Source organism: Dendropsophus ebraccatus, chromosome 5, assembly GCF_027789765.1.
Source record: "Dendropsophus ebraccatus isolate aDenEbr1 chromosome 5, aDenEbr1.pat, whole genome shotgun sequence".
In the NCBI taxonomy this organism is placed as follows: Eukaryota; Metazoa; Chordata; class Amphibia; order Anura; family Hylidae; genus Dendropsophus; species Dendropsophus ebraccatus.
The window spans coordinates 89,901,458-89,918,264 of record NC_091458.1 but is presented as its reverse complement, the minus strand read 5'-3'; the positions used below and the strand labels follow the sequence as shown (position 1 = coordinate 89,918,264).

Here is a 16,807-nt window from a genome sequence, read left to right as displayed (position 1 = left end):
TATAGGTCACAACTAGTGAAATGGAAACAAAGGGAACAACTTAACACTTTGGGGGGAATAAATAAAAAGTTTTCACTCATGAAAACTGATGAAAAACCCCACACATTGACTGTGAGTTCCATTTCCAGCATATAAATAGTTCTCCAGTAAACCATAACATTCCTGACAAACTTGACTCGTTCACAAAAACAAGGCGCGGCTTCATGTATGAAAACTTTATTTGGGGCAAAAACACAGTTCACTTTTTCTGGCGCACGTTTCATGGAAACCATTTTACATAATGCACTACAGTGAATGAAGTGAAGTCTATAGAGAGATTTCTCCTTTTTATTATTCATATTAATAGTTTTATTGATCAGTGAATTGTGAAAAGATGAAATCATTTCATTTTCACAAAATACATTTCACACTTTTTTTTTTATTTATTCCCCCCTGTTTGTGTCATCACACATTTTTTAGGATTGATAGTACAAATGTCAAGTACTTAACTTGAATATGGTTGTAATCTCCATACTAAAAAAATATAAACAAGAATAACTCCTGCACCAAAATAATTTATTAAACTTTGCAATATTTTACATCCCCATACAAAGAGAAGACCTTGAAGTAGGACAGTGCAGATGCAAAATGTTGTCTTTTCTTCTTAACTTGCGCATGTAGCAACCTCATAATGAGACATCAGTGACAGAGGATTTTGGTGCTGGTCTCAGTTTCTTGTCATATAAAATAGAAAATCTTTGTCTTTAACAATCCTTATACATCTGCCTTTAGAAGGTTCTACAGTGGTGTGAATGAGTTAAAGAGCATCCGTGGGTCAACCAAAAGAGATAATAACAGACATACTGTATATTGCTTAGAAATGTAATATATTTATCTACCTTACTGACTGGATTATAATCACATGGCAGTTGGTTGGTTTCTTTGCTAGGGCATACTTTAAGGGATTGTATAGGATTTAAAAAATATGGCTATAGACTCTAGACCAAAGGTTTCTGGTGGTGTAGGTAGACCCATTCATTTAAAGGAGGCTGAGCTGCAAAAGTACACTCAGCCCATGGATGAGAAAGACAATGTTAATGTGTGTTAATGTTTTTTTCCGTCACTCTTCCATCTCCCATTTTAAAAATCCATTTAGTATATGGTGCCCAGATATACCCCAGCAATATACTCCTGAAAAACTGGTGTCAGATAAGCATAATATTGCAGCATTTTTGTGTCTTGCAAGTCCTGGCATCACTGCGGGTTTCATCATGAAAAATAACAGTATCACAACTAAATGCTGCTCTATTACTCTTGTCTGAAACCGGCCTCGAAAAGTCTGTAGAAGCAGTGAGTTGTAAGTTGTTCTTGTGAATTATTTAACCGTATGTTGTTAAAATTTCTTGAAAAACATTGTCAGATAGAATCAGGTTACTTTATGTTATGGCACATTTTTATTGCTGTGCACCTCAAATATTCCCTTATGAGGGGTTTGTACTGAGTCTAGTGCAAACGGTTATCTATAGCAACCCTAAAACTGTTGCTTCTAAACATTTTCGAAACACGCTTACCAGAATTTGACTAAAAATGTAAAAGAACTCCTTTTCTTTTGCACTAGGTTGTTATATATTTATAAACAGAACCATCATTTTTTGTCCTACAATTTTTAAGTGTCGTTCATGCGTAAATATTTTAATCTTTTACGTTTTAAGTGCATTTTTTGCTTTAGTTTCCCAATCTATATTAAAATGTAAGAAAAAGCATATCTCTCCTAAAAGGATTTTCCATAAATGGAAGTGCATGGAGTAAAGATTGGACAATAATATATACTCTCTAAAGATACTGGTGTGAACATGCCCTATTGCTGCTGTCCATTGAGTTTCTTGCACTTTAACAGAAGCATTACATACCTTATGCTTTAAGAGGCTACTTTAATTAGAGGACATTACAAAAAACAAAAATACAAAAACACAAGTCATCCAAAAGTAAATTTTTCATTAAAAAATAATAAAATATAGGTATAAGTAAAAATTGAAACACAGGCCAGCCATTTACATCCTTACAATTTTAGATCTCTCTTGTAATTGGAAAGAATAGGTACACAGTATAAGGATGAGTATGACACTGTAACCTAAAGATAGGGTGCATTTGACCCTCTAGCTGTTGCAGAACTACAATTCTCATCATGCCTGCATTTGCTTTGGCTGTCCAGGCATGATGGGAATTATAGTTCTGCAACAGCTGGAGGGCCAGAGGTTCCCCAACCCTACTGCAACCTATAGGTGGTTGAAGAAAATAATTTCTGTAAAAAAAACTCACATAATGCATAAAATGACTATATTACTATAAATTTTAAAATTGAACTTGCCAAATTTAAAGCAATTTCCATCATCAGTGAACTGATCTGGGACACAAGCAAGCAATATTTCTCAATATAATGGCTATTTTGAATGAATGATAATATATTGGTTATGGTGTATAACACTGCCTCTAATATGGTACTTTCTGTAGTTTATATAAAATGTAACAGGCTGTATTTGGTTAAATGGCTGAACATGACAAAAAGATGGCTGGTCACATATCCAGAAACCAATAATAGGAATAATAATAATAATAAAAATATCAGCATAGATTAGAGAATAAACTTGTATAGGTCACCTTTGCCTCTGAAGACACAGTGATATAAGCAATATTAAAATACTCTCTTTCAAGTGAATTTTGATTTAGTTCTGCTGAGTAATCAGACCTGCTTTTTTAAATATAAGAGCAGAAATCAAACATTGTACATATATTACAAAATAAAAATAAAAATAAAGGCAGAATATTTTCCTGATTACCGATTCTAGAATTACAGCGCCTTCTTTCAGAAAAGGCTGCCCACATTAAAAATAGCTTACATTCAACTCTTGAAATTTTTTTTTCTTAAAATACTGCAATCACTAATATTGTCTTTTTACAAGAGAAAAAAAATAACATATTTCTAACACTTAGGTATACTATTCATGTATAACAGCTGTTCTGTTTTCATATCGATAATTCAGCAACAACATACTTTGTGTGACAAATGTGCAACACAGAAACATGAAGTATTTGGTACAATAGTGCTTGAAATAAACTTTAACTAAATTACATATTAATTGTACAGACAATACCATGTAAATCAACGGCCTACCATTAAAGTAAACATCAAGAATCTGCTTTATCTATTTTGTTTTTGTCTTCAATGTTTCTCATATCAGCAACAACTCTTCATAACTCTTCAGACATAAAATATGCTTTAAACACAATATTCTTTAATCTTGTGCTGTAATCCTGTTACAACTCTCTAAATCCAATAATAAAAATTTTATAACACTATAGACCCTGCAGTCGACCATTACTCCCCGCCTGCTGTTGTCGCATGATTCAGCACTGAAGGCCTGTAATGCATTGCTCTGCAGTGTTTTTCAGGCCCCTTGAGCACTGAACAGGGTCAAAATAAAACTCTTACTACATTTGAAAAATGTAATATGTTCTATAGATTAGAGTCACCTTAATGTTGTGACTGACATATATATATTTATATATATTTATATATATACTTTTGTACATTCAATTATGTAAGAAAACTATCCTCCTCCAATGCCTTGTCAACCTGTATTAACCTGGTACCCAAACTGCTCTATTCCTTAACTGTGCACTTGTTGGTAACTGGGAGGTTGGCAGCAGTCATATACTTTTTTTTGCGTTTGTTGTACTGTGGTGAAATTTAGGCACTTCTGCAAAGTCTTGGTTAAAAAACGCTATATGCTCACAACTAAAATAAAGGTATTCAAGACTTTCTTGTGTATGTCAGTCATACTGTGCAAATGATCACTTTTTTGTCCTTTTTGCTTTTTTTGAATTCCCATTTATTCCAACACAAGTGTTTTTGTTTCTCTTTTGTACATTGGGTGTGAGGCCGGTTTGTATGTCTTGAATTTGTGCTTTAAAAATAAGCCTTTATTTCCACATTTGAGAGAGTGCTTTATCTTCTTGGTCTTCTCTACAAAGGGGAAGTTTATAAATTCTATTAATGGCTAAAATAATCTGTAATGTATTACTTATATTCACACTCTAATACTGTATATTAGCCATCGGAACACAAAAATATCAGTACATTTTAAATGTTTCGCAGCATTTACAATATACAATAGGACGGGCAGGCTAAACCCTTGGTTTTGGATGTGACAGGACACAGTATTATCAAGTGGGAGCCAGGTATACAAAATATTAAAAAGTAAACTTTACCCACTAACATCACAGCTGGTATCAGGTAGTTAACTATTTTATGTTGGAATATATTACGCATACCATATATATTATCAATTTAGAATATAGCAGCACTAGCTTTCTACGAGATTGTAGTTTGTCCATAAAGTGAACAAGATCCTTTTGTTTAGCATGCAGTTTGTGGCAATTCTATAGAGGAGGAGATTGGATAGTATGTACAATATGAATGCTTTGCTATCTTCTGTGAATCTTCTTGATGCTCTACTCCACTCTTGGTTATTATTTCAGTATGATCTAGTAAAATGAAGACATGTTGCAAGTTAATCTTTAAATCATGATTTTTACAAAAAAATTATCTTAAACATTTTTATTTACAATCAACATTTCTCCATTCTAAAGAGACAACCTTATAAAATTGCAGAATTTCACTTACTTAGAATCATTCCACCTTGAAGAATATTTCTAGATACATTTACTTTTAAAGAAGCAAAAGACAAGGAAGACAGACAATAGAAATTTCAGGTTTGTCTGAATTACGATATTTTGAAAAACATTCAACCAAGCTTTAAGACATTAATAACATGATTTGCCAAAGTGAATGGGCTTGTATTACAATGGCAAAATGTTCACCAGAAACTAGTACCATGTGAATACTGATAATGGGTGACTGGTTACAAAGTTCCTCGGCTATGTTGCTGGTGAACTGAATTTCTTTTACATGGTTTAGTCTAACATAATGATATCTGATGATTTAGAGAATATACTGTAAGTTCTTTAGGAAATTTGAATTTGAAGAAAGTAGTAAGTAGAAAACATGTGAAGGTTTCCTTTGATGTCTTAAAGCCAGATTTGACTGTTTAACATAACAAACGCATTTCTACATAAATATAAATATATAAATATAATAACAAAGAAAAATACAATACAATACAAATGTATATATTAATATATTGTAAGACTACCAATAAACTTCAGAACCTCATTAATTATGTTAAGTAGCCAACTCAAGTTTGGGGATAAATGAATCCTATATTTTGTCAGACAAAATAATATTTCACAATACACTCTTTCGTTTAGCCACAGTTTGCTAACTTAAAATGTCAGTAAAAATATCAGAAAATCTATCTATCTATCTATCTATCCATCTATGTCCAAGAAGTCACAGCACTTCCAAATCGTGCAAAAGCTGTGTCTTTATTTCAAGGTAGCAAAAATTAACAAGTGCAACGTTTCTGTCTCATCTCGAGACCTTTCTCAAGCTTGAGAAAGGTCTCAAGATGAGACAGAAACGTTGCACTTTATCCAATCTCCGTTGCTGGCACTCCTACACCAGGTCTTTGAGTGCACTCCAGACTGAAACGTATCTATCTATCTTTTGGGGACTCTTTTACTGGGGCTCAATAGTCCATAAAATTGTCTAAACAATTTATATTTTCAATAAGACAAAAAAAATAAGACATACTGTCATAACGGCGGCCGTTTTTATTGGACGGTCTTCATTTAAGAGCATATAATAGCCATTATTTGCTGTTAAATGACAGCTGCCCACTAAAAATGGCTTTCATTATCATGGTGTGTGAACATAGCCTAAAGCAGGATTAGTCATGTTCTTATTTCTTATAGGGAATAAGACCATTCCAACAGTGGCTTATCCCACTGAAAAAGGAACATGCTGATGTCTTTTGAATTAGCTTTTGGCTGAACGAGCATTCCTTCAAGCACTCTGAGTGTATAGTCAGTTTTAGTTATTGTGGTATTGTAGACAACTCATTCAGTCTATATATATATATATATATATATATATATATATCATTCATATATCAATCATATGCAGTATAATGAATACGGCAGTCATAGCAATGGTTACTACTATTCATACTCTGTATAATGCGAGGAGATCGTGAGAGCATGGTACTCAGATTTATGTCTAATGTTCATTCATCTCATGGTAAACAATACAAACTAAGGTCTATTGAAAATGATACTTCTCTAATGAGATCTTTCCCACCTAGAAGAGAATGCAAGCACAGAAAACAGCAGAATGCCTTTAAGACAAAGGGGGTTGAAAGCACATATAAAGCAGAGGTTTGTTAGCAAGTACAGGATGAGAAAAATGTTTTATAGAGACGTGTGTGACATTTATGTAGGTTTTGATTTTATATCATAGTCTTTGTAGTAGGAATCTAGAAACATAGTTTAAATATACTTAGTATTGTCTCATACCCCATCTGAAAAAAATCTAATAATGTACTAATTCATTCCTATTGTTTTTTTTTGTATGTTAATTCACAATTACTTATCTTTTTGTAAAATGGCACTAGGCAAGTATCCATTAATTTGCTAACATGGGCTTACTACAGACTGGTGTACAGGACGGGCACTCACTGGTTTGTATGTAATAATTTAGCCATTTTTTTGGGCCCAAGCAAACACTTGACTTTGCTCCTGCACATTAGGCACTAATGATTATGTTACCTATTTACTTCAAGTATCTATCTTATCTATCTATCTATCTATCTATCTATCTATCTATCTATCTCCTATCTATCTATCTATCTATCTATCTATCTATCTATCTATCTATCTATCTATCTATCAACTCATTTGTATCTGTCACGTGATAACGATAAGCATGGAACTACTTGAGCTGCATATATTATTTGAATAGATGTGCCCTAAACTTCCAATAACAATTTTGTATTATCATTATTTTATTTTCCATTCTTATTTGATCTGGTTTGAATTTTTGATCTATTGGTCTATATAACCATATTTGGGGTTGTGTTTAATACACCTCATCCCAACACAATACTATTGTGTGATTGAAAAGGGACCTATAATTAGTATGTTGTAAAGTGTTTTAGTGGGATTGTGTTTTCTTTGAACACAGTAAAATGTATTAATTTGAACCCAGTAAAATGTATTAATAATATAGTTGTGTGCTATCCTTCCAAATTGTTGGCTATGGTGTTTCAACAGTGTTTAATTTCTGAGGCTGCTTAGCAGCTCCTAACATTTGTTGTACTGGGTATGTGGTACAGAATGAAAGTAACATCCAGAGGGTTAAACAGGGTGAAACATTCTTCTCAGTTCCTGTGAAATCTTAGGCTGTTCAAAGGGTTTGTCCGGACAGGGGAGTTTTTACTTATATGCCTGGGGAAGGGGGGATTATAAAAAAAAACCCTGCACTTCTTGGCTTCCATGCCACCGTTATTATACTACCCCATCCCCACTGTGTAGTCACTTCCAAGAACTGTCTCAGCTGCAGATTGGCTGAAGGGGCTTGCCATGACCCTAAAACACATCACCCTAAAATATGAAAGCAGCCACACAGTGGTGACAAAGCGGTATTATACATGAAGTGGTTTGTGAGCCAGGAAAGCAAGTGCAGGTTATTGTTTTTAACCCATTCACGTCAGCAATATGTATATACTGTATAGGTTCCTGCTACAGATGCCCCGTGCAGCAGGAACGTATATATAATGCAGTGTGAGCAGCCCTGCACACATTAGTGTGTCCGGAGCCAAGGATAATGAAAGGCAGCTGCGATCCCGCAGCTACCTGTCATTAACCCCTCAAAGGAAGTCCCCCATTAACCCCTTTAAGGAAGTCAGTGACAGGTTAAGCACCTGTATTGACAGGCAGGGAAAAGACATTTACCTCCGTCCTGTTGGATCAGTGTTCTGTAGATAGAGTCTGCTGTCAGGCAGACTCTATGTACAGATCGCCGATAGTACTGATCAGTGCTATGCTATGGCATAGCATAGCTCAGTATATGCAAATCTAATGAATGCATGTTTAACTGTAAAATAAAAGTGTTAAAAAAAGTGTCAGTAAAAAAGTTTTTAAAAGTATTATAAAAACCCTTATAACCCCCCCTCCAATAAAAGTTTAAAATATCTCCTTGCCCATTATAAAAGAAAAAAAAAATAAACACATAAGAATTGTCCCATCTATTAAAATATAATATTATTGCTCCCGCATGGTGAACGATGTAAACGAAAAAAAAAAAAGAAAAAAAAATTGCTTACTTTAAAAAAAAAATTATATATCAGAAAAAAATTAATAAAAAACTATTCAAATTTAGCCCTGTAGGTGTAAAAATAAAAGCACTATGACTCTTAGAAGGCGGAGAGGAACACTGCATTAATTTGACCCGAACATCAGGGCGCCAATGACCTCAGTCATGAATGGGTTAATCACCCTATTTTCAGGCATATAACTGCCTGGACAACCCTATTTAACTCACACCTTGCTGCAGCGCACTGTTGTTGGACCTGTACAGGACAAGTTCTGCATATATATATATATATATAACGGGTATATATAATTCTTTTTATAGATTTTTTACCAGATACCACTGTATTTTAAGAATACTAAATATCCCATCATGCAATACAAATTAGTGTCTTTGGGCACGGTATATTAACTACATTGTTAACATGACTCTGTCAGCATAATGCTGGATTACAAGAGGTAAGCAGAAGAATTTTGAATGCTTTGATATGACTACAAGAGAGTGCAATGTAAGCCACAACCAGCACATATTAGTTTTTTTTAAATATAGTTTTGTAATAAAATAGTATACTTGTAAATAAAGGATGAATTTGAGAAGTTCAATGGTAAAATGTATTATCAAGTTAAAGGGGTTGGCCACTTTATAGTAAAATTGCTCAGTGTACAATATCAGAAAGTGTACTCAATATATATACTGAAAGCAGCTCCCTGTGTACCTCATAGAGCTAATATCAGACTCTCCTCCTCCAGGCTGTGCTGTCCTGCTCTGTGGTGTTTTGGTCAATAAGATTGCTTACATGGAGGAGCATGTGACCAGGCCCCGCCCCCCAGTGTCCACCAATGAGAATATATATGTCTATGGAGAACACAGTGGACAGGGCCTGGTCACATGCTCCTCCATGTCGGCCATTTTATGGACTGAAACAAAACAGAGCAGGGAAGCCCAGCCTGGTGAAGGGGAGTCTGATTTTAGCTTTATGAGGTGAACATGGAGCTGCTGTCAGTATATACATTGAGCGCACTTACTAATACTTTGTACTAAACTATTTTACTAAAAAGTGGCCAACCCCTTTAAATAAAGTTTTTATATATATATATATATATATATATATATATATATATATATATACACTGTATATATATTGTGTGTGTGTATATATATATATATATATATATATATATATATATATATATATTTGCATAAGCATATAGCATTGGTTACCTGTCTGCTCCAGTTTCGACACCAGCAAAAATCTATTTTTTGTGTCTTTGTGCTCACTTCCCTTCCACAGCACTCCTTCCAGTTTCCACCCAGAGCTTCTACAGAACATTGCTCTACACTGCAGACTACCTCTTCACACAGCAAATCTGCACGCAGCATGGTTAAGCACAAGGCAGCATGCTGTAAACACAATATCACATTGTGTACCTCTATCATTTTGAGTAAGTCAACATAAATGAATGTTAGTTTTTGTGTGAGAAGTGGAGCTTTTTTTTTTTTTTCATTTTTAAATTAAACTAAATGTACTTATTTGGTCCCCTAGGGGTATTAGTGTTAATTTGATTGCATCTATAATGCTCTGAAATACATAGGAAGGAATTTACCTAGACTTTTATGTGCACAGTGAAGCTAAGCGAGTGTTATCCCTACTTTATGTCTGCAGTGCTAGTGACACAGGCTGCAAGGGTAATGTCTGTTTTAATGGTCATATGTATTTAGCTGTGCTTGCAATATGTAACTGTGCCAGAACAAGGGCTTGTGCAGTCCAGCAGTTCCCAACACAGCCATTGGTGGCAGCAAAGGGGCAGTGTTACCACTTAGTGCTGCCAATGGCAGTCACTGTATAACTGGACAGGAAAAAAATAACTTTTTACATTTCCTTCAATAAAGTTAAATAACAAAACTTTGTCAAATTACAAAAATAAATAACTGAGCAACTGTGATAAATCTGGCACATTTTAGACTGTGTAGTTTAAGTTTACATTGTATAAGAATTAGACAGTATTAGTAAATCTGGGCTACTGTCTTCTTTAATTGAAGTGAAGTTATTGGGAAATAAAGAATGTTTCTAAGTCAATTTTTTGTTTTCCCAAAGCAAACCCCCTATGTCTGGAAATTTGGTGATTAAAGGGGTACTCCAGCGGGAAGGGGGGGGGGGCTATTTTGCGATCTGGCCGAGAGAAAAGACATCCACTCACCTCTCCGGATCCAGCGACGGGTCCCATATCGCAGCACTCCGGTCCCCGATTCGCGGCCGCTTCTTGGTGTCAGAAGCGGGCCCGAGACATGACGTCTCAAGTCCGCTCAGCCAGTCAGTGACAGAGGCGGATTCCGTCTCAAATCCGCTCAGATCACGCCTCTGTCACTGACTGGCTGAGCGGACATCACGTCTTGAGCCCGCATCAGACACCAGGAAGCGGCCGGGACCCGCTGCTGGATCCGGGGAGATGAGTGGACGTCTTTTCTCTCAGCCACCTTCTCCCTGGCCAGATCCCAAAATAGCCCCTCCCGCTGGAGTACCCCTTTAATTATCTTCCATTACTGTGCCCTCTCAGTCCCTCTGCTCTGTTTGCAGTACTCCCTTCTAAGGGTACTATTACACAAAGCCAATATTGGTCATACTTGTATTTGTTTCGTGTATTAGCTCATGCAGAAAGGCAACAATCCGCCGACATGTGCAATGTTGACTGATTGTTGCGTTTCTGCAAGAACCAAAATTCTGATAGCAAAGGTTTGCTGGCCATTGCTCCTTGTAATAGGAGTGGTGGCAGCAGACTGACGCTATCCTCTATAGGCTACCTGGAAAATCTAGAGATCTTTTGGGCAGCCCTCTCACTGCACCCTGCGCGCCCCCCCTTCTGCTTGCTGTTGGTAAATGTAATAGCACCGACAGCAAGCAGGGAACAGGTCATGTCAGAGCTTGCTTGCTCCTAAATATCAGGCCATCTAATACGGCCCTAAGACAATACATCACTGCACACATCTAAAGCTGCCATACCCAATAGATACTGTACCCACTAAGTCTGCTGCAGTGTGCACATTTTTAAACAGGCACAGATAGGGTGATGTATCAAGGGTTTGTGTGTAGGTTTTGGTGACAAATCGTTGGAAAATTGTCAGCGATTGCTTATTTGCTCAAACACTTTCTAGCTTTTCTGTGTTTTGTGCACAATTTGAGAGCACTGTGCAAAAATTGGCAGCACTGCACATGTACTTTTATAGGAGGGTTTATAGCTGGTCCCCTGAGGATATCCTGTATATCTGGACAGAAACATTGCACATCATGATGGTTTGCTAGGGCATAGCAGTTAATGTGATACTAGCACCCCAGTTTTCTTCTGTGTTTTTCATATTGTTGGACAGTGTCAGTAAGGCTGTCATCAGTTGAATAGCTTCTTCTCACTTTAACCCCTTAAGGACAGAGCCTGAAATGGCCTTAAGGGCAGAGACAAATTTTATGAATATGACCAGTGTCACTTTATTCATTAATAACTTCGGGATGCTTTTACCTATCCGGCTGATTCTGAGATTGTTTTCTCGTGACATATTGTACTTTAAATATCTGGTAAAATGGAGTCGATACTCATAACGAATCTTTATGAAAAACACCAAAATAACGTGAAAAATTGTGAAAAAATGCATTTTTCAAACTTTGAAACCTTTCTGCTTATACAGAAAATGGTTATGCCACATAAATTATATATTAAATAACATTAGCAACATGTCTACTTTATGTTGGCGGCATTTATTAAACTATATTTCATTTTTTTAGACAATAGGAAGCTTAAAACATTAGCAGCAATTTTCCAAATTTTCTGTAAAATTTAAAAATCAGATATTTAGGGACCTGTTCAGGTTGGGGCTAGGTTCACACTATCTAACTGTGCGGCTGTATTTTTTATGCGGCTGTAAATGTGCGGATGAAACTCCGGCCGTGGGAAAAAATAGAAATGCGGCTCAAAACATACGGTCATTTACTTTGAAATCTGGTTCAACTAAAAATAACAAATAAAATCTTAAGAAAGTGATGCAAACACCTCTGGATGCATCTGGGAAAGCAGGGAACACAGTTTACATGAATTGCTATTACCGGGGTTTGCGATCCTCTGCAGTAATGCCGATGTCTCTCATGGTTAATCTATTAAAATAATAAAACACATTTTCGTTGTAATAAAGTGCCCTTCGTTGTTCAATAATTAAATTTAAACTAATCCATCATTTTGCAATTAAATATACTGTTAAAATAAATAGATATATAAATAAATGTATATTTATATATATATTTATTTTTTGACAGTATATTTAATTGCACAATGATGGATTCGTTAGAATTAAATTATTGAACAATGAAACTGAATTTATTTCATCGAAAATGTGTTTTATTAATTAAATATTAATTAGTACAGGAAGCTCCATAAGCCGTTAATTCATATTGCCGGCAAAAGAGCATTCTGTACTAATCATCACTTTACTTTAATGAAAACATCAAATGTTTCTTCTAATTATGTTATCACAATAGCATTATTAGAAGAAACATTTGATGTTTTCATTAAAGTAACATCAGGGGTTAAAAAAGAAAGTGAACACAAAACGTGTAGGGTAATTTCCCCTGAGTACGAAAATACCCCACATGTGGATATGTGCCATATAGGCAGAGGGCAAGCCACCAAAGGGACAGAGCGCCATTTAGAGGCTGGAATGGAGGATGGAGGCCATGTCGCAATTACAAAGCTCCTGTGCTGCCAGGATAGTAGAAACCCCCCCCCCACAAGTGACCCCATTCTGGAAACTACACCCCATAAGTAATCCAACAAGGGGTACAGTGAGCATATGGACCCCACTGGTGACGGGCACATAAGTGGAACATGTGCCATGAAAATAAAAAATACAATTTTTTCATTTTCACGGCCCAAATGTGGCAGTCACCAGGGGGCCATATCCCCACTGCCCCCCTCGTTAGATTCCTTATGGGGTGTAGGTTCCAGAATGGGGTCACTTGTGGGGTGTTTCTACTGTCCTGGCCGCACAGAGGCTTTGTAATTGCATCATGGCATCCTCTAATGGGAATGGCGGCCATACCTATTTAGCTGGGGAAAAGGGACCATTCTAATTTATTTGGGGGTATTAGGCCAATTATTGGTTTATAAGGTTGAAAATGACAGGTGTCCATCAAATTCAACCTGTGTTGATCCAGAGGAAGGCAAAAAAAAAACCCTCGTAAGGCAGAAGACAGTAGCCTCATCACAGGGGAAAAATTCTGTCCCGACTCCATAATGGCGATCAGAATAATCCCTGGATCAACGTGACCCCTGAAATAGGAATAAGGGACAGAATTTAGATAATGTAGAACCCCAATGACGTGTGGTACGCCTTGAAGCGATCCAGTATGCAGAGGCCGGGGCGATCAGGACAGGTGTCACACTGGAAAATGGTGTCCTTTCTGATCCCCCTGTTACACCACACTCTGCACTTCTTCTGGGGTCTCCTGTTTTCCAGTGTGGGGGATGTCACCTGGAAAATGTTGTCCTGGTGCGATATGGGGTCCTTCATATCCAGAAGCGCTGGGTCCGCTCCATGGCTGCTAAATATTAGGGCTTTATTACGGCTTCTGATATTTACGGATCGTGCCACAAGCTACAGTAGCTCAGGCAGCGAGGGACCGGAAGAGGGGGTGCTGGTATAAAAGTTATCCCCGTACAGGTGGTAACCTTTATCCAGCAGTGGGAAGATCAGTTCCCGAACGATCTTCCCACTAACTCCGAGGATGGGGGGTGGGGGTGGCATCTGGGGGCTGGATTCGGGTGTCCCTTCCTTCATACACTCTAAGGGTAGGTGCACACTGCGGAATGGCGAAGGATAACCCTCTGTGCATTCCGCAGCTGGCACCCGCCGGCGGACTGATGGAGGCGCGCGTCCTCACTTGTGTCACACTCCATTATATGCACGGGCGGATTCTGCCCTCTGTCCAATGTGTTCATTCTTTGGACGGACGACGGAATCCGCCCGTGCATAGAATGGAGTCTATGACACGGGTGGAGACGCTCGCCTCTATCAGTCCGCCGGCGGGTGCCAGCTGCGGAATGCACAAAGGGTTATCCTTCGCCATTCCGCAGTGTGCACACACCCTGGATCTGTAAGTGTACCCTGAGGTACTCTCACAGAGTGTGTAGAATTTCACGCCATACCGTCATCTCTTGGGACGGTACTGGCGGAAAAGACGTGTCTGTGGGGCAGCGTACTCTATGCTAACCCCAGACACGTCACTGGATGATGAGGATGATGAGGATGAATGGAGGAAAGAAGGATCCCCCCATTCATCCTCACTGGCTGTTTCGGTGTCGGAGGCAATAATAACGTATGCGTCCGACACCGAAAACACCTTGGGGGCCATCTTTATACGGGGATTGGTATATGGGGTATGTAAATGTGTAGAAGTGTAGTGTAAAACTTTATTTCATGTAGTGTAGTGTTTTTTACGTGTTTTTTTGACAGTAAGAAAAAATATCCCTTTGCCAAGAAAGGAGCTGCTGCTAAATGCCGCACTTATGTGCGGCACTTATCAGCAGCCAGTGGCGGTAGGATATAGGGGGGAAAAACGCCCCTACGCCAAAAAGGAGGAGTTGCTGATCAGCGGCGCACTTACGAGCGATGCTGATCAGCACTTAGCGGCGTTAGGGCGCAAAAAAAGAAAAAAAAAAATTGGAAAAAAAAATTAAAAATATTTTTAACCCAAACCAACTGATCAGTGAATGATATTCACTGATCAGCCACTAGGGGGCGGTAGAGTGACGCTGCCGGAGATTACCAAGGCCCGCCGAACACGAGGACCCGAGCGATTATGAAGATTTCCAGCGATGGACGACCGAACCCGGAAGTGACCCGAAGAAGACGCGAGGACGGCGCGGACCGCAGATCGTTGCTCCGGACGCCCAGATCAGGTGAGTATGGTACACCTGCACCACACACACCTGTTCTGCACCCCTCAGCTACCTAGCTGAGGGGTGCAGAACGCAAAAAAACTGTTTTTTTACAGTTTGATCGCCATGATGGGCCGGCCGGCCTATCACGGCGATCGTGGGAGTGGCATCGGCGCCATCTTTGGTGGGGACACTAATGGAGATTGGTTCTGTCTCGGACAGCACCAATCGGCATTGCTTTCCGGGTCACCGATCACCCGGAAAGCTGTTATCAGCTGCTATATGCTGATCTGTATAGATCAGCATATAGCAGCGATCGTCGGCACGGGAGGGGTTAATCACCCCCTGTGCCGACGAGCAGAGATGGCCTGCTATACATTATAGCAGGCCATCTTCCCCGACCGCTGTGTGTGAACACACAGCGATTGGGGAAACATCAAGCGAAAGTATACGTCCGTTTGCGTTAGAGCCCACTCTGCGGGGGCGTATACTTACGCCCGATGTCGTTAAGGGGTTAAGGATGCCTTCACACACACCGGATCCTCAGCTGCGGATTCGCAGTGAAATCCGCTGCGGATCAAGTGTCAGTGCATCCCTATGAGAATACATACTCACAGCGGGATTGACATCCCGCTGCGTGTATGTAAGTTAACCCCCAGTGGCTGGAGCATACATAACCTGCTCCCCCCTCCGGCCTGCTTTGGGGGGTTACTGGCGTCTGCTTGTCCTGCTCAGCCAAATCAGTGCTCTGCCCCGCCGCAGCCACTGATTGGCTAAGTGGGACGTCCTACCAAGAACCTCTGAAGCAAGCCGGAGCGGGGAGGTGATGTATGCTCCGGTCGCCAGGGGGTTAACTTACATACACGCAGCGGGATATCAATCCGGCTGTGAGTATGTATTCTAATAGGGATGCACTGACACTGGATCCGCGGCGGATTTCGCTGCGAATCCGCAGCAGATCCGTTATGTGTGAAGGCACCCTAAATATTAAGGTGCTAATATACCTTCAAAACCGTCAGCTGAACGGTTGTTGGGCTGACCGTTATCTCTTCCATCCGCCTCATACGCATAATTTTTTTTTTAGTTTTGTATTTGGCACCAGATTAGGTTTCTGAGCACCCACTTTCCCTGTTTTCTGCCATGTCTACCTTATGAGACAAGGCTTCCTATTATATCTCCATAGCTCCCATCTCCAGTGAGGTAGGTGTGAACATAGGAGACAGTGGCCGGGCTGAACACTGCACTAAGGGGAACAGGGAATGCCTCCAGTGCACCTGTGGAGCTCATTAACAACTACTCAAAGATGGTGGGACATAGGAGGATAAGGAGAGCGGCACTGGAAAGAGGACGTAGGGGGCTACTAGGAAATATCAGTGGGTTCATTTGCACAAACCTGCTGATAGTTTTCCCATTTTTTCTTTTATGATCTGCAAAAATATTTGTATTAAATCTCTATTTGGGCATCGGCAAAAAGGGAAGTGTGCTTAAATAAAAGTGGAATACTTTGAATGATGTCACAAGCCTGTCACAACCGATAGAACCTCCAGGTTTAAAAAAAAAAAGTAATTACAGACAGTATACAGATAGAAAAATATACAATCTTATGAAGGAGGCCAAAGTTTGATAAATCTTTGCCTCAAGT

General features: G+C 38.9%; 1 protein-coding gene across 9 annotated transcripts in view; it reads right to left on the bottom strand.

Moving 5' to 3' along the window:
* Nucleotides 1–200: 200 nt before the first annotated feature.
* MBNL2 (muscleblind like splicing regulator 2) overlaps nucleotides 201–16,807 on the bottom strand; it is a 139,102-nt gene continuing 122,495 nt past the window's right edge. For 5 of the 9 annotated variants that reach the window (XM_069970681.1, XM_069970684.1, XM_069970686.1 and 2 more), the window contains one exon: nucleotides 201–4,524. In XM_069970681.1, coding sequence (XP_069826782.1) covers nucleotides 4,397–4,524 — 128 coding nt within the window. In that variant the 3' untranslated portion in view covers nucleotides 201–4,396. The remainder of the gene's footprint in view (nucleotides 4,525–16,807) is intronic. The other 4 variants (XM_069970683.1, XM_069970685.1, XM_069970687.1 and 1 more) reach the window with 1 other exon arrangement.